This window comes from Podarcis cretensis (assembly GCF_951804945.1).
Source record: "Podarcis cretensis genome assembly, chromosome: 7".
NCBI classification, from domain to species: Eukaryota; Metazoa; Chordata; class Lepidosauria; order Squamata; family Lacertidae; genus Podarcis; species Podarcis cretensis.
In genome coordinates this window covers 93,070,733-93,096,124 of record NC_137176.1, presented here as the reverse complement: position 1 = coordinate 93,096,124, position 25,392 = coordinate 93,070,733, and the positions used below count along the sequence as shown (strand labels likewise).

The window sequence follows — 25,392 nt, the reverse complement described above, 5'->3', positions numbered from 1 at the left end:
GGGTGAGCTCCCGTTGCTCAGTCCCTGCTCCTGCCAACCTAGCAGTTCGAAAGCACGTCAAAGTGCAAGTAGATAAATAGGTACCGCTCTGGTGGGAAGGTAAATGGCATTTCTGTGCGCTGCTCTGGTTCGCCAGAAGCAGCTTAGTCCTGCTGGCCACATGACCCGGAAGCTGTACGCCGGCTCCCTTGGCCAGTAAAGCGAGATGAGCGCCGCAACCCCAGAGTCGGCCATGACTGGACCTAATGGTCAGGGGTCCCTTTTCATCTGCAGAAAGTGTGACCTAGCTGCGTTGCTGAAAGAGAAGGTAGGACAATGTGAGGCCTGCACACTTCAAGCAATTGGGCAAGATGATGAATTTCTCAACAGAGCAGAGCGAAATGTCCTGAAACAGTGTTGAGGGTGAGGGGGGTCCATAGGGAGAAGGAATATCTCCCAGTGCTGGGGACAAGTCCCTGGAGGAACGTGACGCACACAGAAGCAGGACTCTTGGGAGTCATACAGATTTTAAAACGACCAAAAACCTTTTTAAATATAATTAAAAGTCCCTCACAGTAAGGTTGACTTTTCTGCTTCGATGCCCAGGCTCTGTAGCATTTCTGCAACAGTAGATTTTCCTACTCCAAAGATCAAGGCTGTTTTACAGCAGCAAAAACACTCTTTCTCACAGCCGTCCTCTCTCTCTGGAGGTGGGGTCTCACCCCTGTGAAACACTTGGTTTGTTCTTCTTGAAGAACATACATTTAAAGAAGATTGGAAAACGCTTATTGAATATATGGAAAAGAATTGTATACAGCTGAAAACGCTGGCAGCATTAATATAAATTCAACAGTGCAAATAAGTTATGTTGGATGCAATAATAATGGAATACTGAATGGTATCGTTTTTTTTATAAAATGTGCAGGGATTTATGATATGTAAAATGAACCATGGAAAGAGACTGCAGTCGTTAACAGTCATCAACAGGTTTACTGTACCCATTGAGTCAATCACCCATATCCCACCCCCCTTCTGAGTAATACCCCTCCCCACCCTCTCACTATATATAAGGGTCTGGTGACTTCTGCTTCAGTGTATCTGAAGAAGTTTGCATGCACACAAAAGCTCATACCAAGAACAAACTTAGTTGGTCTCTAAGGTGCTACTGGACAATTTTTTTTGCTTTGTGACCACCTTGTGATCCTCAGTTGAAGGGCAATATAGAAATTTTAATCATTATCATCAAAATGCTGTTGGTCTGTGGGGGAAATTCCATCCCCACAGATTCCTCAGCCACAGAATTTTGCATGTTTCCTCACCCAAACACCATGGGAAACTGGGCTTTGGTCCTGTACGGGAACCATGAACTCAGCCTCTGAAATTAGCGTCCGACAGCCTGAAGAATTCTAAGAAAGACAGTGGGAGGGCTGAGGTTAAAGGCAGGCAGGGAGGCAAATTCGAAGTGCCGTTGAACAGCCTGGCATGTCAACACTACCAGTGTAAACCTTGTTCAATTCAGATTTGGACTTGCTGAATTACCATGCAATTCATAGAATCATAGAATCCTAGAGTTGGAAGAGACCACAAGGGCCATTGAGTCCAACCCCCTGCCAAGCAGGAAACACCATCAGAGCACTCCTGGCATATGGTTGTCAAGCCTCTGCTTAAAGACCTCTAAAGAAGGAGACTCCACCACACTCCTTGGCAGCAAATTCCACTGTCAAACAGCTCTTACTGTCAGGAAGAATTATCATTCTCCAAAGAGCTGGAGGTCCTCATGGATTTGTAACATGCCCTCAAGAACAAAAAATCCAGTTTCTGAACTCTTTGAACTCTGGGACCTACACCTACACCCCACCCCCCATCTCCAACTGGGTTGCTGGCTCCCTCCCACAGGAGGAAATAACATTCATCTCTAGCAGGTGCCAAAGGAAAGACTTCAAATTATCAGTCAATGCATGTTTGGAACAAGCAAATCCTAAAATGAGTGTTTATTTTGGCTGTGTGCCTTGCCCATTAAGCTCCAGAGTCAACAGTCTTGTGGAGGGAGCGTGGATGTGCTTTGGTGATGCAGTCATGGGTGGGGAGGGACTGAGACCTGTGTGAGGTCAAGAGGCTCTCTTAAGAACTTCAGATGAACCTTCTGGATCCAACCAGAGTCCAGAATCCTGTTCTCTCAATGGCCAACCAGATGCCCGTGGGGAGCCCACAAGGCGCAGGGCAGTGCAACAGAGCTCTTGCTACTTGTGATGCCCAAGAAATTGGCATTCAGAGGTAGATCATCTATGACAGAGGAGGAAGAACAGAGCCATCTTGGCCAGTAAGCATTGACGCCATAGCTGCCCTCTGGCACTCCACTTACATAGGTCATTGTTGTTGTTTAGTTGTTTAGTCGTGTCCGACTCTTTGCGACCCCCTGGACCAGAGCACGCCAGGCACTTCTGTCTTCCACTGCCTCCCGCAGTTCGGTCAAACTCATGTTCGTAGCTTCGAGAACACTGTCCCACCATCTCGTCCTCTGCCGTCCCCTTCTCCTTGTGCCCTCCATCTTTCCCAACATCAGGGTCTTTTCCAGGGAGTCTTCTCTTCTCCTGAGGTGGCCAAAGTCTTGGAGCCTCAGCTTCAGGATCTGTCCTTCCAGTGAGCACTCAGGGCTGATTTCCTTCAGAATGGAGAGGTTGGATCTTCTTGCAGTCCATGGGACTCTCCAGAGTCTCCTCCAGCACCAGAATTCAAAAGCATCAATTCTTCGGCGACCAGCCTTCTTTATGGTCCAGCTCTCGCTTCCATACATCACTACTGGGAAAACCAGAGCTCTGCCTCACTGTGGCGAAGGGGCTTGAATAACTCAGAGACGCTATGAACTCTGCCATGCAGGGCCACCCAAGATAGACAGGTCATAGTGGAGAGTTTTGACTAAACATGATCCACCTGGAGCAGGAACCGGCAAGCCACTCCAGTATCCCTGCCAAGAAAACTCCATGGACAATGTAATGGTTCTAGGGGGTTGCTCATGCGTAAGTTGCCTCCACTCTTGGCTTGGTTGCCTGGTTGAACCCTTTCTGTCTGGACAGCCCTTCACTTCGTGGCTGTCTCAGTCGCTGGCAGAATCTGTCAGTGAGCGTTTCTTAAACTTCTTCCAGCAAAAAAGTTCTTTGACGCCAAGTCTCCTCCTACTCTCCCTGCGCAGCAGTCTTCTGCGCAGAGAGGGTGTGGGCAGCGGAGTACCCATGCTCTCCCCACTAGTCTCTGTTGAAGAGTCTTGGAGCCTTTTCTCCGATTCCCCCATCTGCCCCCTTCTCTCCTGGTGTTACGTTGATTTCCTTCCCCAGCAGCTGGGCTGCCTCTCCCCCTGCTGGGACCCTCTCCGGCATCGCTCTGGAGCCTTCCCTCCGCCTCTGATGGCAGTTCCCTGACAGACAAAGACATAGGTCATAGATACCGGTAATTCTGACAGAAGAGAGTGGGAATGGTTGCTGTTATTGTTGGCCTCTGTCAGTCTCAAGAGACAAAGGAGTGAGTCTCTGGAGGTGAAGTCAAACCATTGCATCAGGAGCACCAAACTGACCTCCTCAGGGTGCAAGCCTGGCAATGTGTATGGAGGTCCCAGGCTGCCCAGACAGCAAGACCCCCCCCCCTTAAGTCTCGCTGATGTGGACCAAAGGATAGCAGAGAAATACATTTTGCACCAGCTTGGCTGCAGGAATCGCCGGAAGGAGGTATACAAGGCATCATCCAATTGCCTTAGGGATTCCACTCCAAATTTGGGTAGGGTTACTTCTTAGACTTTTCTTCTCCTAAAGATATCCCTCAAAGAAGCAGAGATTTAGGACCAGAGTGTCCCATGAACTGCAAGATGATCAAACCTCTCCATTCTGAAGGAAATCAGCCCTGAGGGCTCACTGGAAGGACAGATCCTGAAGCTGAGGCTCCAAGACTTTGGCCACCTCAGGAGAAGAGAAGACTCCCTGGAAAAGACCCTGATGTTGGGAAAGATGGAGGGCACAAGGAGAAGGGGACGACAGAGGATGAGATGGTTGGATGGTGTTCTTGAAGCTACCAGCATGAGTTTGACCAAACTGCGGGAGGCAGTGGAGGACAGAAGTGCCTGGCGTGCTATGGTCCAGGGGGTCACGAAGAGGCGGACACGACTAAACGACTAAACAGCAACAAGGAGAGCTACCTTCCCAAGCTGATGACCCCCCATCCATCCCTCACTTCCCTCTAAAGCATGTGGAGGAACCTCCTTCTTCACCATAGTATCCACTCTTGGCCTCATCCAGTCAACCTGCTGGAGCCTGCTTTTGCATGCGGTCCCTAACTCACTGAGGGTTTGTGACCCATGGGCAAACCTCACCTGGTTTACGTGACTAGTCAAAGCTGCAGGGCTCAGGGAAACCTAGACTGTCTGCTGCTAACTTGCCTACCCTCTGGGAAGATGCCAGGGGAGGGAGGCAGAGATGTTTCCATGGGTTTGTAGAGGCCATTTCAAAAGGGAAGCACCCCTCCCTCCACAAGGCTGACCACAAAGTGTTCATTTTGGAGCTTAGCTGATGTGGTTGGGACCTGCTAGTATCAGTACTCAAGTCTGGCACCCATCTGACCTCTAAATGGGATAAATGGAATGAGGATGTCTTCTTCTAAAATCATCTCCTGCCAAGAAGCTGCCTTTATTTCCTCTTGGGAGAGAGTCAGAAACCACACAAGCCTTCTCAGACCCTACTCAGATGAAGGACATCAAAACCTGATCTTGATCCCTAGATCCTGGTGGTGTCAACACCTTTCTGATGGGCTGGGTTGATCCATGTCATGCAAGTGCTGTTCATCGGAAGGGCCATAGACCATCTCATCCCACATCTTGTTCTCACTGTGGCCAGCTAGGTATCCCAAAGGTGTGTGACCGTGTGTGACAGAGAATGTGGCCTGAGCGCCAGAGGACACCACAGCTTCAGGGAAAGGAAAAATCCTTGGCTTGGCATGGGGAAAGAGGGGGAACGGTGGCCTCAGGAGAAGCCTTGCCTTGGACCCCAATAAGTTCACTCACAAGAGGAATGGACAAAGGCGGGTTTATTGCATGAAAGGAAAGTGACAAGAGCAAACGAGTGCTGCTTCCAGCAGCAAAGTTGCAAGAGAAGCAGGCAGCTATTCCTAGGGCGCCTATGCTCCTTGGTCTAAAAGGAAGAAGGATCCCCATGGAAAGCCTAAAGAAGCAAAGTGGTGTGTCGGTTGGTGACAAGAAGGTCTCTAATCCTGTGGGAGCTAACCAGGCATGGTTAACCTAGGATGTAAGTATTCTTTTGAGCCAACATTAGATGATGGAGAGGGCAGGGGGTCTTTGGGATAAGTCATTCATTATGTGATGGCCTGGGACTCGGGCTTGGGCTCAGAACCGGAGGAGTCTCAGTCCGCACTGGATCCTTTGCCTCAGGCATCATCCGGACCAAGTCTGGGGCCTGATCCTGAAGAGTCCCAGTCTGCACAGGTTCCCCTGGAACAAGCACCAGCTGGGCCGAGTCAGGGGCCTGAGCCTGCCCTGGCTCCAGATGCAGGGATTCCCTCGTTGCCTCCAGCTGGGCCATCACTTTCAGCTGCTCCACTACCGGTTGGGTCAGGGGAGGCTGAGGCGTCCCCTGGGTCTAGTAATCCACCGACGTCTCCCGAGCTGCAGAGACTGAGGTGTGAGAGAAGGAAGGACCTGAGTACTCGCAGGAGGAGTGCTCGCCTTCGAGCGAGACAGGGAGATGAGTTGCCGGGGGATCAGGACCGGCCATTACCCCGACAGAGATAAAAGTCTGTCGGACCCCGCCCCAGTTTGCGGGAGCAACATTGCTGCTTGCTGGAACCTTCCTGAGACCCTGCGCCTGCCCTTGCCTGGTTTCCTGCCTCGTGTCCTGTCTTGGCCCTGTCGGACTGACTCCTCCCTTGGATTTGGGACCGGACCTGGATCGCGTTGCTCGGGTTAACCCCGGGTTAATCTCCCAGCACACATTATAACCTATTTATTCTATTGTTTCCTATTAAGTAACTGTTTCACATTTTGTTCATTGGTAGTTGAACCGATATAATCCCAGTAAGAAATGGCCAAACTGGTTCTCTTTCCAAGGTTATCTTAGTACTGTCTGTGTGGAACCCATTCTTTTCACAGGAGATGTGAATCAAATGTCGTGGCCAACACCTGATTACTGCACTGATCTGGACCTCAAGTTCCAGGGCACATTCAAGGTAAAGACTTGCACCAGGGTCAAGAAAGTTAACTGAGGGGCGTGTTTTATATGATGCCACGCCAACTTTTACACATGTCACGATCTACAGAAATAAACCATGGAACCTTGAGAATTCTGTACTGAACCATGGGGAAAAGTTCAGATTGGCATACACACACCATGACACATGCTTGACACCATCCCTCAGTAAAAAGCCAACAAATTCAATCTCAGCTAGGAGGTATCAGTGGGCACTACAGCAGGTACTTCATTTTCTGTGGGCTCTGCATTGGGAATGATGGATCTACACGGTCTGGAGCAGAAATAGGTTACAGCTCATATGGCACAAAAGTTGAATTTTTACACACCTTCAGTGCAAGGTTTTTAAGTTCTAGTTAGCTTCCGCCAACCTGGTGCCTGGTGCCAATTATATTGTGCCATAGGGGACCAGGCAATAGGGCTGCAGACTATGGTAAGGTTACCAGATTTTTTTCAATTAATCTGAGGACACTTTTCAACTTCCTATTAAATAGATGGATTTTGTCAGGGGACTGATTTGTAAACTCGGGGACTGTCCCCAGGATATGGGGACGTCTGGTAACCTTAGAGTATGGGGCTCAACACTATGGCGGGGAAAGACTTCATTCTTGCCGTGATGGGTTTTCAGCAGTGTCTTGGTCTACGCCAGGCATAGGCAAACTCGGCCCTCCAGATGTTTTGGGACTACAACTCCCATCATCCCTAGCTAATAGCCCCAGTGGTCAGGGATGGTGGGAGTTGTAGTCCCAAAACATCTGGAGGGCTGGGTTTGCCTATGCCTGGTCTACGCTTTGTGGCAGGAGCAAAAGCACAGCCCTTGTTGGTTCTCAGGGCCCTGAGAAGCTGCTGGAGTAGTAGAGGAAAGGGAGGACTATGGCGTTGATTGACGCATCCTTGGTCTTTGACAGCCACACACCCTGAACACACCAACACAGAGACTGCTGGTGATCCCTAACGCATCTCTTCTGCTACAACTCCATAGACATCCACTTCGCACAGCGTCATATAACCATGGCGGGGAAGGTGGATGCTCACATAGCGGCCCCTGAGCCAGTTGCAGTTGAAGCTACTGACAGAGCCCAGTGTGACGTCTGTGACGATCCCACACCTGTAGGGAGAAAAGGAGGGTTAGACACAAGTGTGTTTGTGTATTGGAAGCATTCGCAGTTCTACACATTTCCACATCAGTTTGTGATCTCTTTTTTTTTGCAGTCATCACAAAAATTTGTCAGCACTTCCGTGTGAATTTATCCTAAGATCCCCATTTTCGCAAAGCAATTTCCCCTAAAAGCACGCAGTTTTGTATGTTGTTTTCACTTATGTATCCTTTCGTATGTACACTTTCCCATAGGATGTGCACATTACTCAGCAGGAGAACTAAATTTGTTGCTAAAATTGGAGAAGTGCAAATTCCAAAAGAGGGCTGAGGTTTGGTCCGTGTATTCCCTGAGAGTGCAGACACGGGTGGTGCTGTGGGTTAAATTACAGAGCCTAGGACTTGCCGATCAGAAGGTCGGTGGTTTGAATCCCTGCAATGGGGTGAACTCCCGTTGTTCAGTGCCAGCTCCTGCCAACCTAGCAGTTCAAAAGCACGCCAAAGTACAAGTAGATAAATAGGTACCGCTCCGGCGGGAAGGTAAACGGTGCTTCCGTGCACTGCTGTGGTTCGCCAGAAGCGGCTTAGTCATAGAATCATAGAGTTGGAAGAGACCACAAGGGCCATCGAGTCCAACCCCCTGCCAAGCAGGAAACACCATCAGAGCACTCCTGACATATGGTTGTCAAGCCTCTGCTTAAAGACCTCCAAAGAAGGAGACTCCACCACACTCCTTGGCAGCAAATTCCACTGTCGAACAGCTCTTACTGTCAGGAAGTTCTTCCTAATGTTTAGGTGGAATCTTCTTTCTTGTAGTTTGGAACCATTGCTCCGTGTCCGCTTCTCTGGAGCAGCAGAAAACAACCTTTCTCCCTCCTCTATGTGACATCCTTTTATATATTTGAACATGGCTATCATATCACCCCTTAACCTCCTCTTCTCCAGGCTAAACATGCCCAGCTCCCTTAGCCGTTCCTCAGAAGGCATCGTTTCCAGGCCTTTGACCATTTTGGTTGCCCTCCTCTGGACACATTCCAGTTTGTCAGTGTCCTTCTTGAACTGTGGTGCCCAGAACTGGACACAGTACTCCAGGTGAGGTCTGACCAGAGCAGAATACAGTGGCACTATTACTTCCCTTGATCTAGATGCTATACTCCTATTGATGCAGCCCAGAATTGCATTGGCTTTTTTAGCTGCCGCGTCACACTGTTGGCTCATGTCAAGTTTGTGGTCAACCAAGACTCCTAGATCCACATGATCCGGAAGCTGCACGCCGGCTCCCTCGGCCAATAAAGCGAGATGAGCGCCACAACCTCCCTCAACTGCAACTTCCACCTGGAGCTGGATTGGGTGACTCCTGTGGACCAATCAGACTGCTGCATTCTCGATCCTATTGTTCTAGGACCAATCAGACTGCTGCATTCTGAATCCTATTGTTCTAGGACCAATCAGACTGCTGCCTTTTGGATCCTATTCAACTCAGTACCTAACAGGATGCTTTCATTGGTGGTCTGCACACAGCACCTGCCTCTTTCCTACTTTCTCCCCGTTATCACAAATACAAGAGGAGACTAAGAAGTAGCCCCTCCCCCCAGTGTTCCTCAAGTGTTCTCTGAACCTGAGATCATTCAGGTTCAGGGACCAAGGGATGGTTGGCAGCTGGAACTTACAAAGCGTTGGATTTTCCATGGTCCACGATGGTGTTCCCCACACGGACCTCAGCTCCCAGCAGCCTCTCGCCACAGCAGTCGCCACGGTTTTTCACCAAGACAGCTGCGATGGCGTACTCTGAGTCCAGATCCACCAGCCACCAGGGGTTCTTCTCAGCGTTGGTGTGGGTGCAGGAGCCCTGGTGGAAGTTCCCAGCATAGAAGCCGTCCACAGCTTTGTCTGCTGATCCAACGATCGTATGTGGATATACGGAGGACTGATAAGCTCGTCGTCCTTTGGCCAGGTTCAGTACTAGAGTCACAGGAGGAGGAAAAGAGGGGAAGAGGAATGCTTGTGGTTCGTTTGCTTACCATATTTTTCGCTCTATAAGACGCACTTTGCCCCTCCTAAAAAGTAAGGGGAATGTGTGTGCGTCTTATGGAGCGAATGCAGGCGGGAGGCTCTGCTCAGTGCTCCCTTTAAAGAGCCGCGTGGAGTGTGTGTGCAACTCTTGGGGGCTTTTCCCCAAGGAGGGAGAAGGGCAGCCCATCAGTCCCTTCTTGGGGAAAAGCCCCCAAGAGCCGCACACACTATCCGTGCACTCTTTAAAGGGAGCGCGGTTCTTGGGGGATCCTTCATCCCGCTGCCTGGGAGAGGCTGCGCATGGCTATCCCATAAGCCAGGACAGCAAGTGGGATCGCTCCACAGTGATCCCGCTTGCTGTCCTGGCTTCTGACTTAGCGCGCGGCTCTTGCAGGAGGTGGGGGAAGGGACAGAGCACACGGTTCTGTCCCTTCCCCCACCTCCCACAAAAGCCCCCAAGAGCCGCACTCCCTTTAAAGAGCCGCACACACACTCCACGTGGCTCGCGAAAGGGAGCGCTGAGCAGAGCCTGGGATGCATACAGGCTCTGCTCAGCGCTCCCTTTAAAGAATATTTTTCCCCTTGCATTCCCCCTCTAAAAACTAGGTGCGTCTTATGGAGTGAAAAATACGACACTTAGAATCATAGAACTGTAGAGTTGGACGGAACCTGGAGGATCATCTGGTCCAGTGGTCCCATGGCACCCTGGGGTGCCTTGAAGGATGGTCAGGGGTGCCACGGGCAAGACTGCCCTCTGTCCCTCTTTCCTTCCCTCTCGCATCTCTGCCCCCCAAAGGCTTGCACAGCTGTTTGTTTTGGCAGCCCTGGCCTCAAGCTCTCCAGGTGAATGGTGTCTCTGGAGCTGGTCAGGGGGTGCTGGTTACCAGAAGCAGAGGTGGCCTCAGAGTGAGTAAGCAAGCAAGCAAGCGGACAAGGGAGCCCAGCCAGCCAGTCCGCCAGCCCTTGCTGTTGGGAATGGGCAGACAAGTCTCAGGCCCCTGTGGGGCAGTGTGAGGAGGCAGCTCTCGAGGCATCCACAAAGCAATGCAGCTTTTGGGTTTTGCAATGGATTGTTGGGAAACTGGCAAACCTGCGTAATGGGTTGAGGTGACTCTCGGGTAATCGCCTTATCATTACCATGTGTCAAAATGTCAACATATAGCCTGTGCAAGAGGGAGAGGAAAGGAACTCCACATCTAGGCTTTGATTTGGCCCAGAGACATCCCTGCTTCCCCAGTTCTTACCTGTAGGTATTGATTTGTAGCTCTGGGACTGTCCCGTCTCTACCAGGAGTGTCAGGGTCAGCAGCAGGGTCCAGAAGTTGACCATCCTGCAGTTGGGAGAGACGGTGTGTATCTAATCCAGAAAGCAGCAGCCAGACTAGTGACCGGGAGTGGCTGCCGAGACCATATAACACTGGTCCTAAAAGACCTACATTGGCTCCCAGGACGTTTCAGGGCACAGTTCAAAGCATTGGTGCTAACCTTTAAGGCCCTAAATGGCCTTGGCCCAGTAGACCTGGAGCATCTCCATCCCCATCGTTCTGCCTGGACACTGAGGTCCAGCTCCGAGGGCCTTCTGATGGTTCCCTCGCTGCAAAAAGCGAAGTTACAGGGAACCAGGCAGAGGGCCTTCTTGGTGGTGGTGCCCACCCTGTGGAATGCCCTCTCATCAGATTTCAAGGAAATAAACAACTACCTGACTTTTAGAAGACATCTGAAGGCAGCCCTGTTTTCCACTGGGAAAGTGGAATACAATAGATGAGACAGTGAAGCCAGCCATGATTAGATGGGCACAAGACATAGGTCATGACATTATGTTTGCTGACTGGGAGCAGTTATGGACCACAGGTATTAAATTTACGGCATGCAATGCCTTAAGAGAAAACATTATGAAAATGATTTATAGGTGGTACATGACTCCAGTCAAGCTTGCGAAGATTTATCATTTGCCCAATAATAAATGTTGGAAATGTAAAGAGACTGAAGGTACCTTCTTCCACCTTTGGTGGACCTGCCCAAAGATTAAGGCCTTCTGGGAAATGATTTATAATGAGATTAAGAAAGTACTTAAATGCACCTTTCATAAAAAACCAGAGGCATTTCTCTTGGGTATGGTCGGCCAGTTGGTGCCGAGGAAGGATAAAAACTTTTTTCTGTACGCTACTACGGCAGCAAGGATTCTTCTAGCAAAATACTGGAAGACACAAGAGCTACCCACGCTGGAGGAATGGCAGGCGAAAGTGATTGACTTTATGGGATTGGCAGAAATGACCGGCAGAATCCGTGACCAAGAGAAAGAGACTGTGGAAGAAGACTGGAAGAAGTTTAAAATATATCTTAAGAGCTACTATAAAATTGAGGAGTGCTAAAATGCTAAGGGAGAGGAAGATGTAGAATTACAGCGGTAAATTTTGTTTGATTTAGGGTGAAATCGAAAAGGAGAATGAATTTAAATTTAATTGGTTAAAAGGGTTGTTGAATAATTGTTAAAAATAAAAAAGGATGCAAAAAAGGGAAGGTATGGGGAAGTCCGAGAAAAGAGGCTTATGAAAATAAGGTTAAGAAATTATGAATTTATGTGTTTGTTTGTATGTTGTTTTTGTTGTGTTTTACAAAATTGGAAAACTAATAAAAAATTTATTAAAAAAAAAAATGAAGGCAGCCCTGTTTAGGGAAGTTTTTAATGTTTGACGTTTTATCATGTTTTTAATATTCCGTTGGGAGCCACCCAGAGTGGCTGGGGAAACCCAGCCAGATGGGCGGGGTAGAAATAATAAAATTATTATTATTATGCACATGAGAGAGAGATGGCTTGCTGGAGCCATGGGGTCTGGCTCCCCCTGAACAGCATGGGGGACACAGGAGCACGGGAAGGTGTCTTACACAAGCTCAGGTACGATTGCTCCATCTAGCTCAGCATTGTCTACACAGACTCCAGGATTCCAGAATATAGGCCTCTCCCAGCTGGGAATCGAACCCCAGACCATCTGGTCAAAGCATTGCGTGCTCTATCACTGAATCCTAGAACCATAGGATTGTAGAGTTGGAAGGGCCCCTGCAGGTCATCTAGCTATGGCTCTTCCCCCAAAGAGTAAAATATGAAATAAAATAATGGGGTGGGGTGTGCCCCTGAAGGCTGCCATGAAAGAGAAGACATTAGAAGCAAGAGCTTGTAATGTCTCTGAAGTAATCAGCAGAGTTTCAGTTGGAGTAATACAAGACCTGGAGAACCAGACTGAGAAGGGATTGGAGCAGGATGGGGAACCTGTGATGTTTTTGTTGGATGCCAACTGCCACTAGCCGCAGGTAGCCTAGCCAAGGTACAGGTGGTCTCTGCAAGGAGCGGGGAACGGGCAGTTAGAAGGCCACCAGGCCGGCAAAGACTGCTCTGGGATGAGGCAGGACCAGAAGCAGAGTGTTGAACCCAGAGCAGTCTTTGCCAGCCTGGTGGCCTTCAGCTACTTTGGGCTACAGCTCTCCTCAGCCCCACGAAGAGGATGAGAGTTGTTCTCTGAAACATCTAGAGGGCATGAAGTTGGCAAAGGCTGAACCAGAGGCAGGCCAAGGCTGAGGAAGAGAAACCACTAGGCTGAGCTTCCCAGCATCTCTACACTACAGCTTTAAGTCAGTTTCAATCTTTTTCATTAACTGCTATGGGAACTTAAGTTCTCCAAGAGTTTAAATGTGCTTCCAAGAAACTGAGGGAAGGCTCACTTTCAGACTAATATAAGGCGCTGGGCTCTCTTTTCTGGGATTCAGGTATTATGTGCAAGAAGTTCCCCTCCTCAACTTACCTTGACCCTGTTTCTTGGGACCAGCAGAAGTCTTTGTGTCCTTCTTGAAGAGTTGGCAAGCTCGGCTTCTTTCTTCTGTGCTTCTAGCTGAATCCTGGACCTCCTCTTGAGCAGCTCTGCTTGTTTTGTACCCTTCCAAGCCAATCAGAAAGATGCTGAGGACTGAAACTGAGGTCCAGCATTTGCCCTCCCATCTATTGCTTTAATTCTGCTTTTGGGTGTTGACACTTTGGGTGAAGTTGCACAACTCCTCACCATTTGATGCATCAACTTCAGCTCTGTCTGGTATTCTGCCTCTTTCCTAAATTTGTGGTGGCTCAATTTAGGAAACATGGCACACTAAAAACTTCCCTGAACAGGGTTGGTCAAGTGCAGCTCACCCATGGTGACCTCCTGGAGACTCTTGACCCGAGGAAAAAAGAGCCAGAGGGGGAAAGGGGTTTGTGCTCGTCACCAGGCGAGGCTCTCCTTTGGGCTGGTGATTTTCAGGCACCCCACTTGTCCCTTTGCCCCAGGATGACAAGGAACCATTAAGGAGTCCTCTTTGGGTTCAATCCACCAACCAGCTACACATCCACCCAACAGTTACCTCGTTCAACCCACATTTTACCAGCTTCCTCGCAAGAATATCATGGAGGACTTTGTCAAAAGAACTTACTAAAATCAAGATACGCTATGTCCACAGCATTCCCCTGATCTACCAAGCTTGTTACTCCATCAAAAGAAAGAAATTGAGTTCATCTGACATGACTTATCACTGAGAAACCTATGCTGGGTCTTAGTAATCACAGCATCCTTTTCTAAGTTCTCATAGACTGACTGCTGAATTATCTGTTCTCGGACCTTTCCTGGTATCAATGTCAAGCTCACTGGTGGATAGTGATTTATGTGTGGAAATAAACCAGATGGAGGTACCCATCTGTTCCATGGCGCAGAGCAACTGCATTCCTGCATTGGAGTTGGACTAAATGACCCCTCAACTCTACAATTCTTTGATTATGCTAATCATGGTTCTTAACTGGTCAGCCAAAGCCATTGCCTGACAAGCAGACTGGTTTACAAGCCTGTTCTTATACATCCCACCCACACAGATGCAGCTTCCAGACTGACCCTGCTAAACCTACATCATATACCTAAACTGACCAGGGCTACCAAGGCCCTGTTGTTTAGTCGTTTAGTCGTGTCCACCTCTTCATGACCCCCTGGACCAGAGCATGCCAGGCCCTCCTGTCTTCCACTGCCTCCCGCAGTTTGGTCAAACTCATGCTGGTAGCTTCGAGAACACTGTCCCACCATCTCGTCCTCTGTCGTCCCCTTCTCCTTGTGCCCTCCATCTTTCCCAGCATCAGGGTCTTTTCCAGGGAGTCTTCTCTTCTCATGAGGTGGCCAAAGTCTTGGAGCCTCAGCTTCAGGATCTGTCCTTCCAGTGAGCACTCAGGGCTGATTTCCTTACCAAGGCCCTAGTCCCTAGTGAATTCTGAGCAAAAGTTATCATGATTCCCAGTGGGCAAAACTGACACCTTGTGCTTTGGGGGTGGGGCAGGGGGAGACATTTCCACTTTAAGTAAAAAGTTCAACACTGAAGTCTTACACAAGGCGAGTGTTTACCCAAGTAAGCCTTGCAACACCACTGATAAACAGGTCTTGAGCAACACCTCTGCAATCATAAAAAACCCCAAATGATTCAGGACAAACGAAAGAAAGTTCATGCGGAGTAGCATGATTTCGGCAGCCCTGTGGGGGGGGGGTGTGTGCCCTTGGTGGGGGCCATGTTTGCGAACATCCAGTTCTGCCCCTCCTGGTGCTAAAATCCTGCTTGTGGCTCCCCACAGGCAACTCTTCAGCCCCTTTGAGAACAGGATGCTGGACTAGATGGGCCCGATCCGGCAAGCTATGATGTTGTTGTTGTAAAATATGACCATCCCATAGAGAAAGAGGACTCAAGTGTTCACCATCAGAAGAGCAGCTTCTAGGTCATTGGTTTGGGGAGAAATAGGAGGTCTCCCTGTGTGTGTGTTGGGGGAAAAGACACGATTTGGGTTTGTGTCTGACCCACAGCAGACAAGCTCCCTTCTTGCAGCTCTTCCCAACACCTGGCAGTTCAGGCTTGCAGCTCTTGGAATCCCTTTCAGGAGTGCCTGGACCAGCCGCCAAGTCCAGGTGAGTCACCTCCTGCCAGGAGGAAGTGGATCGTGCTGGAGCCATCGGGGTCTGCCCCACTGTTAGCATTAGGAGCAGTAAGAAGATGGGAAAGGTGGGCTCAGAGCCAGCCAGGAATGCTGAGAGGAGACCTTCAGAAGAATCAAGAGCCCTGTTGGCCAGAGAGCTCCATGCGCTTCCTCAAATGGCCGTGGCGGGGGAACATGGGTGGCGCAAAAGCATTCCTGTTCAGTATATATACCATATTTTTCGCCCTATAGGACGCACTTTTTCCCCTCCAAAAATGAAGGGGAAATCTGGGTGCATCCTATGGGGCGAATGCAGGCTTTCGCTGAAGCTTGGAGAGCGAGAGGGGTCGGTTGAAAGGCAGGCAGGAGACCGCTCAGAGAGCATGGCGCTGGTTAGAAACTGCTGCTGCTGAGAAGATAAGAGGGGGGAGAATGAATAAACACAGAGCCAGTGTAACTGCAGACATGTTCCACGTGGACTCTCCTCCTCTGGAGGCTTCTATGCAGAGGTCGGGTGGACATCTGCCATAGATGTTTTACTTGAGATGACCCAACTCCCAAATTCTAGGAAATGAAAGATTTGAATTTTATGTGCTTGGGGTCTCTTGCCTGAACCGTGAGGTTGGCAGGGCAGCATTCCTGATCTGAAGCTCCCTGCTTGGCTGAGCGACTGTCAGAGATGTCGAAAGGGGCAGCTGCTCTGGCCAAGGGAGCTGAGGACTCGGGGCCCAAGAGAAAATTGTGGGTCGTCTTATACACGGATACAATCTCTCCCCCCCCATTGTCTCAATTTGGAGTCCCCCAAGATACGTGGGGCGTGTTATACATGAAAAAATATGGTAAACGCCAGGGCAGGAAGGTGAATTAAGGCAGTCTGCACTGCAAATCTAATTCACATTCAGACTTGCTTCTTTACCTTGAGACCTTTTTACATGATTTCAGAAAAAAATAATTCACGGTAGCTGAAATATACTCGGAGTCGAGTGTGGATTTCATGCTCTTTATTCAGCTCATAGTAGTGAGGAATGGAAGTTTCCCCGAAATGTCTGCTTTATATACATTATTTACACAATGGGCCCCACATGATTGGCTAATTCCGGGATTCTCCTGTAAGCCAATCAGGTTGCGGATTCACTTCCACCTGGAGTTGGATTGGGTGGCTCCTGCGGACCAATCAGGTTGCATTTTGGATCCTATTCAACTCACTACATAACAGTAGCCAACTAGGTTTTACTCAGAGCTCTCATTTAAATTAATAGACATAACTTAGGGTGCACCACACTTTTGCTTGACCCATATTTTGATTGCATTGTGTATCAATTAATATCCCCGGTCCAAGAGCTTTTCTTGGTTCAGCAGCTAGTAATTTTTCAAGGAAACTTGTGGAGTATTTATTATTTTATTTTATTCTTTAGAGCCTTAAAGCGCAAGCCTTTACTACTGAGAAATAAGTCTCACTGAGTTCAATAGGGCTTACTCACTGGTATGCGCCTGATCATTATCACATTTTCTTCTTCATCATCATCTACTACTACTACTATAATATGTGTGTGAGAGGAGGTGCCAAACTGAGTTTTTGACCCGGGTGAAAGAAAGCCTGGTTTCACCCCTGCAGAAGAGGAAGGTCATCCTGGGGGTGTCCCAGGAGAGCCAGAAAAGTAAGGGGGAAGTTGCGGGCAGGGAAAGGGAAGTAGCAGGAGGGGACAGTGGATCAGTATCAAACCACAATTATCAGTTGGTCAACATGTGTCAGGTCAGGCATAGTGTCAACGAGAAATGTGTACATAGCTATTTCCCATATATTCAGTCAACGTTTTCCAGTCTTCTTCAAACGTATGTTCTTCTTGTTCTCTTCTTCTATATGTTAAGTTGACAGAATAGACTTAACATACGGAACATGCATTTCCCAGACACAAGGACTGTTCACCTTGACCATGTCCGAAGGCTCCTGTTCGCACACGCAGACACACACCATCCCAGGAAGAATGTCTGTGGACGCATTCGCTCACCAGCCGCTCTCCATTCATAAACACACACAAACACACCAGCTTCAAGCCATGAATCTCCACACAGCTTCTGCCAACTGACTTCCAGTGGTGACCTTCAGCCAGCTGACATCTGCAGCAACTTCTGGCACCCACCGAATCCATGAATTTGTCCAGTCTTCTTTCAGAGCCATCTGGTTCTCTATCCTTTCTCATCCTGTCTTTTTATCCCTACCCCTCCAGCTTTTCCTCTCAGCGATCCATGCCTGCTTGTGACATCACAGAAACTTTGACTTCACCGTAGCCATTACACTTTGACATCATCGTAGCCATTGGCAACAACTAGAGAAACACCTGCAAACCCCCCCATTGGGAGGGGGCAAGAAAGAACACTAAACATGTATGCATTTAGAAACTTAGCATTGCATTTGTTTTACAGTGGTACCTCAGGTTAAGTACTTAATTTGATCTGGAGGTCCGTACTTAACCTGAAACTGTTCTTAACCTGAAGCACCACTTAGCTAATGGGCCCTCCTGCTGCTGCTGTGCCGCCAAAGCATGATTTCTGTTCTCATCCTGAAGCAAAGTTCTTAACCCGAGGTAATATTTCTGGGTTAGCGGGGTCGGTAACCTGAAGCCTATGTAACCCGAGGTACCACTATATAGGAAACCGGTCAGACACAGTTTTGCTTTTTTGAAAAAGGCATTTATTTAGGAAAATAAACTTCCTTGCTTCAGTCCTGCTGTTCTCTTCATTACTTTCATGATTGGTCTTGGGGAAAACCTCACCGGCTTCCTGGAAGGCAAACAACACGTTGAGTGGGATGGCCTCCGTCCAGCAGCCAGACCCTCCACTGGCTGCTGCCTGGTAACTTCACCCCCGACGTCCTTGTCAACTTCCACTGGTTTCTACCTATGACTATCCACTGGTTCCATTCACCCTGCGCCCAGAGGATGGCATCTGCCACCCCCTGAGCACGTACTTCCCAGCCACAACACTACTTACCTGGACCACGTCCGAATGCTCCCATTCACACATGCAGACACACACCATTCGCAACCTTCCATTTGCACTCGCAAACATGCCATCTGCCATCCCGTGAAGAATGTCTGTGGACGCATTCACACCCCCACCCCCACACCCCCAGCTTCAAGTCATGAATATCCACACAGCTTCTGCCAACTGACTTCCAAAGGTGACCTTCAGCCAGCTGACATCTGCAGCACCTTAGGCCACCCGCTGGCTTCTGACTCCACCAGCCACCAACACCTGTCAGCTTCTGCCAGGTGTGTTACCAGACACTAGCTAGCTTCTGACTGTGGAAATTAGCTGCCTTCGAGCTGCGATCCCACCCAGCAAGTGAACTTGCCTTCTCCCTGTTCTTCAGCATCCCATTGCAGGATGAGTGCCTCCTTCCTCCTGCCCTTTTGCCTCCCCGAGGAAGGAGACCCCCCAGAGCTGAGTGCCACAGCTGCTGCCCACTGAGGTCTGGGCTGGGAAGAGGGAGAGGCCACCTTTATAGCCATGCAACTGACAGGTGCCTTTGTGACACCGCAGCAAACTGCAAAAGCTGGGGATGCATCATCATAACCTCAGACTTCACAATTGTGAGTGCAGCTCAGCAGTGACTTATTTCTTTGTCTGTTGGTTATTAAAAACACTGTTACCCTGTTAGCCCCCCCCCCCATGCTCAGGTGAGGGAGATGTTTGGTCCAGCTGCTCAGGGTGTCATCCTGCCACTCACACCTCATCCTGGCTGGCGCCATGGGGCACAGGTCAGAGAGGGGGCCCCAAAGAGTGTGAGGAGCTCCCACCCAGCACTGCCCACCAGGGGGGACAGGAAAGAGGAAGGTGGATTTGGGAGGCATGGAATCAAAAGTGCCCAGCGGAAGCCGTGACCCACAGGAACATGTATTTATGCCCTAGTGTGGACACAGCTGTCGTGCATGTCGGGTAAGTTATATATATATAACTTACCTGAGAGTCGAGAGTGGATTTCATGTTCTTTATTCAGCTCATAGCGGTGAGGAGGAATGGAAGTTCCCCCAGAATGTCTGCTTTATATACGTTATTTACACAATGGGCCCCATGTGATTGGCTAATTCTGGGATTCTCCTGTAGGCCAATCAGGTTGCGGATTCACTTCCACCTGGACTTGGATTGGGTGGCTCCTGTGGACCAATCAGACTGCTGCATTCTGGATCCTATTGTTCTAGGACCAACAGACTGCTGCATTTTGAATCCTTTCAACTCAGTACGTAACAGTATCCTTTTCAATGCATGCCGAAAAATTTTAACTTTTTTTAAACAAACCAGCCCAGATATTTCAAACGCTTGTGTGTTTTCGTCTAGTTTTTAGTTTCACTGGTTTTATGCTGGAATATTAAAAAAAAAATGGGGGGCTTTGCAGTTTTACAATCTTTTTGTTTTCTTTTCTTTGTCAACTGCTTTGTGGGGGTTTTTTTTACAATTTAGTGGTGCATAAATGTTATGAAATAAATCAATAAATATTCTGTCTTAAAATATTGCAGTTGCTTTTACCCTGGCCTCATTTGGGGTGAGAGACCCTTCTCTTTTCTGCTTTTCTTTTTATAGGAAGTGATAAATGCTGAGTTCATGCAGCGCTCAGAGACGGTGGCCCAATTTCTTCTGAAAACGACTGAAATATCCACAGGTATTGGGAAATTGCTGGTTCTATCGCTCCTTTACGTTTCGGGGTATTCAAGAACACACACACGTTCCACAGAATAACATAGCGGGTGTTCTGTCTGGAGATTCCTCTCTCTTTCTGGATAGTATTAACAAAACTCCACAAAGCTCTCATACATAGATTTATTGAGGATAATCAAGGCAGATGTAGAAATATTGCTCACATTCCGATAGGCTGTTCTATGGCCCTGAATGAAGATGGCTAGAAGCTTCTCATGAAGTTCTCTGTGGAGCTCTGTAAGGAGCTGTTAAGTTGTGGGCGAACATATCAGACAACACAGCGATTCTTCAAACAGCTCTTCTTTATTCTAAGGCCAGAACTGAACTGAAGGCCACAGTCAGCCTGCTTATATCGAGCTCCAGTACCTTGTTACTGTAACAACTTTCTAAAACTATCCAATCACTGAACGTCACTTTCGATCCTTCATTTGCATGCTAACTATCCAATCACTGAACATCACTTTCGACCTTTCATTTGCATAACTATCTACAGTATCCCCCTGCTGGCCCAGGGTGAGAACTTCAGTACATAACAGGAGCAATCCCGCTTGCTGTCCTGGCTTATGGGATTCCGAATTTTTTAATTTCTGTTTTCCTCTTCCAAAAACTAGGTGAATCTTATGGACTGTTGCGTCTTACAGAGCGAAAAATACGGTATATCAACTTTTCTCAACTGGCACGTTGAGTGAGCTCTGCCCTATTGCCATAGCTATAATAAATGCTGGGTCCCTAAATCTGGACGCTGGACTTGGAAATAGTTTCCTTGGTTCTGTAGTTTATTCAAAAAGTGGTTGTTCCAGCTTGATGGGAGAGGAAATGGAAAAAAATAGACAAAGGTTATTTATGTATGCTACGACTGCTACTAGAACCTTGTTAGCACAAAAATGGAAAGTACAGGAACTAGCAACAGTGGAGGAGTGGCAGACGAAGATGGTCAAATTAGCGGAATTAGCAAAACTGACGTACAGGATCCGCAACCAGGAGGAAACAAAGTTCCGAAGAGAGTGGAGTAAATTTGTGGAGTATATAAGTAATAACTGTAGAAGTCTGAAGACTCTAGTAGGACTGAAATAAATCTTATGACGTGGTTGGGAAATTATTAAGAAACTGTGGAAAGGTAACTGGAGTAAGAGAACCTGCTGGAGGGAGGGAAGTCAGTGGTCGGCAGATCGTTGAGAAAGAAAGTGGGTATATGATTATGGAACATTACTGTATTTGGTTTGTTTATGTGAAATGAATAATCAATAAAAAGCATTTAAAAAAACAAAAACAAAAGGTGGTTGATCCCCACCTGGGAAACGAACGTGGCGCAGAGGTGAATTCTTACCACACCTTGGGTTGTGTGACAAAAGAAAAATGGAATGTGTTAGGGAAAAACAATGTATTTCCGTCTTCTTCTGCTTCTTCTTCCCAGTATAAGCTGTGCCATCAATTTACGCCACTTATATATCCAATAAAGGGATGCGGGTGACGCTGTGGGTTAAACCACAGAGCCCAGGGCTTGCCGATCAGAAGGTCGGCGGTTCGAATCCCCGCGACGGGGTGAGCTCCCGTTGCTCGGTCCCAGCTCCTGCCAACCTAGCAGTTCAAAAGCACGTCAAAGTACAAGTAGATAAATAGGTACCACTCCGGTGGGAAGGTCAACGGCATTTCCGTGCGCTGCTCTGGTTCGCCAGAAGCGGCTTAGTCCTGCTGGCCACATGACCCGGAAGCTGTATGCCAGCTCCCTCAGCCAGTAAAGCGAGATGAGCGCTGCAACCCGAGAGTCGTCCGCGACTGGACCTGATGGTCAGGGGTCCCTTTACCTTTTTATATATCCAATAAAGCGGAATGTGAGAAGATTCAGGATAGAAGGAAGGATTTATTCAGGCAGAGCAAACTCTGGAACTCCCTTCCACAAGAGGCAGGGAGGGCCACTAACTGAGACGACTTTAAAAAAAACTGTCAAAATTCATGGAGAAGCAGGTTATCAATGGCTATTAAGCCAGATGTCTATGCTCTGAATCCACCATTGGAGGCAGCAACTGCTTCCAAATGCCAGTGGCCGGAAGGCACAGAAGGGGAGACGCCCCTTCCAGGCTAGGATTCCTCCAGGCAACCTGCTTACTGAGTATTCACCTATTATTATTATTATTATTATTATTATTATTATTGTCATACCCCGGGTTACAGCCACTTCAGGTTGTGTTTTTTCGGGTTACGGACCACTGAAACCCGGAAGTACTAGAATGGGTTACTTCCGGGTTTTAGTGGTTGCACATGCACAGAAGCGCCGAATCACAACCTGCACATGCATTGCAAACACTGCAGGTTGCGAACGTGCACAATGCATGGATCACGTGCATCCCTCATGGATTACGTTCGCAACCCAAGTGTCCACCGTATTATTTATTGAATTTATATGCTACCCTATACCTGGAGGTCACAGGGTGTGTTTAAGTATAGCATCTAGATCAAGGGAAGTAATAGTGCCACTGTATTCTGCTCTGGTCAGACCTCACCTGGAGTACTGTGTCCAGTTCTGGGCACCACAGTTCAAGAAGGACACTGACAAACTGGAACGTGTCCAGAGGAGGGCAACCAAAATGGTCAAAGGCCTGGAAACGATGCCTTATGAGGAACGGCTAAGGGAGCTGGGCATGTTTAGCCTGGAGAAGAGGAGGCTAAGGGGTGATATGATAGCCATGTTCAAATATATAAAAGGATGTCACATAGAGGAGGGAGAAAGGTTGTTTTCTGCTGCTCCAGAGAAGCGGACACGGAGCAATGGATCCAAACTACAAGAAAGAAGATTCCACCTAAACATTAGGAAGAACTTCCTGACAGTAAGAGCTGTTTGACAGTGGAATTTGCTGCCAAGGAGTGTGGTGGAGTCTCCTTCTTTGGAGGTCTTTAAGCAGAGGCTTGACAACCATATGTCAGGAGTGCTCTGATGGTGTTTCCTGCTTGGCAGGGGGTTGGACTCGATGGTCCTTGTGGTCTCTTCCAACTCTATGATTCTATGATTCTATGATTCTAAGTGTTTATGTGTACATTTCTCATCACTTTCCTAACCACAGAAGACTTTAAAAAAGTTGATTTGTTGCACTTGGGCAACAGAGTGTTTTAACTTTGCAGACCTCATGAAATGCCCAGTCCGCTCTTGAATCCCTTCTGCAGAAACCCCACTGACTGAGCATTGGTTCCAATGATTGCAGTGCAGTTAAATGATGTTGCATCAAGGAAGGGGTATCCCGCGCTCCACAGCATTTCCCCACCACTTCCCTTCCTGCAAAAAGACAAGCTTTCCCTAGGAGGGCAGAAGCACCAAATCTGCTCCAGTTTTACAACCAGGATTTGCCGGCACAGGACTGAATCCCACCCCAAAATGGCGGCAGTCTGGAAGGCCCCCCAGTGACAGTCCGGAGGCAGCTCTGGTTTATCATGGGGGCTTTAATAGACCCTCAGCTATCCCACCCCCCTCCGTTCACAGAAGGAATTGTGTCAGGTCTACATCAGGGCTCAAAGTCCGGGCAGAAGGTGACTTTGGGGGGCTTGACACCTGCCCCACTGCTCATTCTGCTCACCCCAGAGGCACCCCACTGCCACCCCTTCTCTGCCACCCACCGCATTGTCCGTCTGGAGGGCAGAGGAGCCAGACTGAGATGCTGCGAAGGCTCTTCTGTCCGAGGTGGCAAGGCAGAGATGGCATCGTGAGCCAAGGGAAAGGGGGGTACCAGGTCCCTGGGAGCTGAGACAGGGTTGTGCCCATTCCCCCTCCCAGTACATTGAGGCCTTGTCTATGGGAACTTGCTATTAAGAGGGGCTCTGAAGTGCAGCAGAAGCTGCTCTCTGGAGAGCAGAGTTGATCCCAGTTCCAGACCCCGTGCCTCCTGGGTCGGGAGTCCCACTGGCAGTGGCATGAAGGCAGGGAGGAGATTTGGGCAAGAGCCCCCCCCCCTAATGCCCCTGCTTCTCTGCGGTCTTCTGGCTGCTGCCCAGCAGCTGGAGCTGAGAATATTCCTGGGTGAATTTGGCGTGGAACTGGCTCATCTTCTGCAAGACAACCTTCAGCTTCTCCAGAGGCGGCAGGATGGTCATTCTGGGGCAGAGCGAGACAGGAGAGATTCAGAGGAGAAGAAGAAGAGTTAGAAGAGGAGTTTGGATTTGATATCCCACTTTATCGCTACCTGAAGGAGTCTCAAAAGCGGCTAACATTCTCCTTTCCCTTCCACCCCCACAACAGACACCTTGTGAGGTAGGTCAGGCTGAGAGACTTCAGAGAAGTGTGACTGGCCCAAGGTCACCCAGCAGGTGCATGCGGGCCCAGACAGGGGGGGGGGGCATATGGACCACTTGGCCTGGGCCTCCGATTCCAAAGGGGGCCTCGGTCAGCATATTTATCTATATTTTCCATTTTGTCTTTATATGCAGATACGGTTCAAGCCTTGAAATAAAATTATTTGTCAGCATAACTTTTGTCAAAATTATATATATATATGAAATATACTCGGAGTTGAGAGTGGATTTCATGCTCTTTATTCAGCTCATAGTGGTGAGGAGGAATGGAAGTTCCCCCAGAACGTCTGCTTTATATACATTATTTACACAATGGGCCCCACGTGATTGGCTAATTCCAGGATTCACCTGTAGGCCAATCAGGTTGCGGATTCACTTCCACCTGGAGCTGGATTGGGTGGCTCCTGTGGACCAATCAGACTGCTGCATTCTGGATCCTATTGTTCTAGGACCAATCAGACTGCTGCCTTTTGGATCCTATTTAACTCAGTACATAACAATATACTTATTTATAGGACTTATAGTTATCCCCAGGGTAAAAAAGGGGGGGCACATTATCTACCTGACCTGGCCTGGGCCTCTGCCTGGCTCTGCAAGGCCCTGGCTGCATGTGGAGGAGCAGGGAAGCGAACCTGGTTCACCAGATTACGAGTCTACCGCTCTTAACCACCACACCACACTGGCTCAGGGGAGTGCAGAGCTGGAAGAGACCCAAGGAGCACCGCATCTGCCCATCCCCTGACAGAGGCAACCCTCTCTTTCTCGCGTGCAAGCAAGACTGGGACCCTGTCAGCAGGACCTGAGCACTGGAGCCTTCCAGCAACTGGGACTCAGAAGCCTGGCTTCCTCTGACTGTGGAGGCAGAACATTGCCATCAGGGCTCATAGCCATCTGTAGCCCTCTCCTCCTCCATGAATGTGTCTAATTCTCTTTTAAAGGAGGGGACCAGGTGCTCAGCCAGGGAGTCATTTGGGACTCACAGCTGTCCATGGAGGCACAGGTCAGTTCTGTATCCAAGGCAGCTGTTTACCAGTTCCATCTGGTACGCAAGCTGAGACCCTACCTGCCCATATACTGTCTCTCCAGAGTGGTGCATGCTCTAGTTATCTCCCGCTTGGACTACTG

General features: G+C 48.8%; 2 protein-coding genes and 1 long non-coding RNA gene across 6 annotated transcripts in view; all 3 read right to left on the bottom strand.

Moving 5' to 3' along the window:
* Positions 1–18,855, bottom strand: part of LOC307220574 — a 214,764-nt gene extending 195,909 nt beyond the window's left edge. The window contains exons 1-2 of one of the 2 annotated variants that reach the window (XR_013840937.1): positions 18,646–18,833; positions 17,911–18,071 (exon numbers count right to left, since the gene is read on the bottom strand). This is a non-coding gene — a long non-coding RNA (uncharacterized lncRNA). Of the gene's footprint in view, positions 1–17,910; positions 18,072–18,645 lie in introns of those variants that run through there. The other variant, XR_013840936.1, reaches the window with a different exon arrangement.
* On the bottom strand, positions 5,032–13,284 carry LOC307220536 (fucolectin-like). Its single transcript, XM_079984553.1, has 4 exons — positions 13,127–13,284; positions 10,575–10,660; positions 8,988–9,279; positions 5,032–7,329 (listed from the first exon to the last, which is right to left on the bottom strand). Exons 2-4 carry the CDS (start codon positions 10,657–10,659, stop codon positions 7,173–7,175), a joined length of 534 nt encoding a protein of 177 aa, XP_079840679.1. The 5' UTR covers position 10,660; positions 13,127–13,284; the 3' UTR covers positions 5,032–7,172.
* A 4,548-nt stretch (positions 18,856–23,403) lies between the features above and the next one.
* GPT (glutamic--pyruvic transaminase) overlaps positions 23,404–25,392 on the bottom strand; it is a 44,845-nt gene continuing 42,856 nt past the window's right edge. For all 3 annotated transcript variants that reach the window (XM_079984361.1, XM_079984360.1, XM_079984359.1), the window contains one exon: positions 23,404–24,070. In XM_079984361.1, coding sequence (XP_079840487.1) covers positions 23,929–24,070 — 142 coding nt within the window. In that variant the 3' untranslated portion in view covers positions 23,404–23,928. The remainder of the gene's footprint in view (positions 24,071–25,392) is intronic.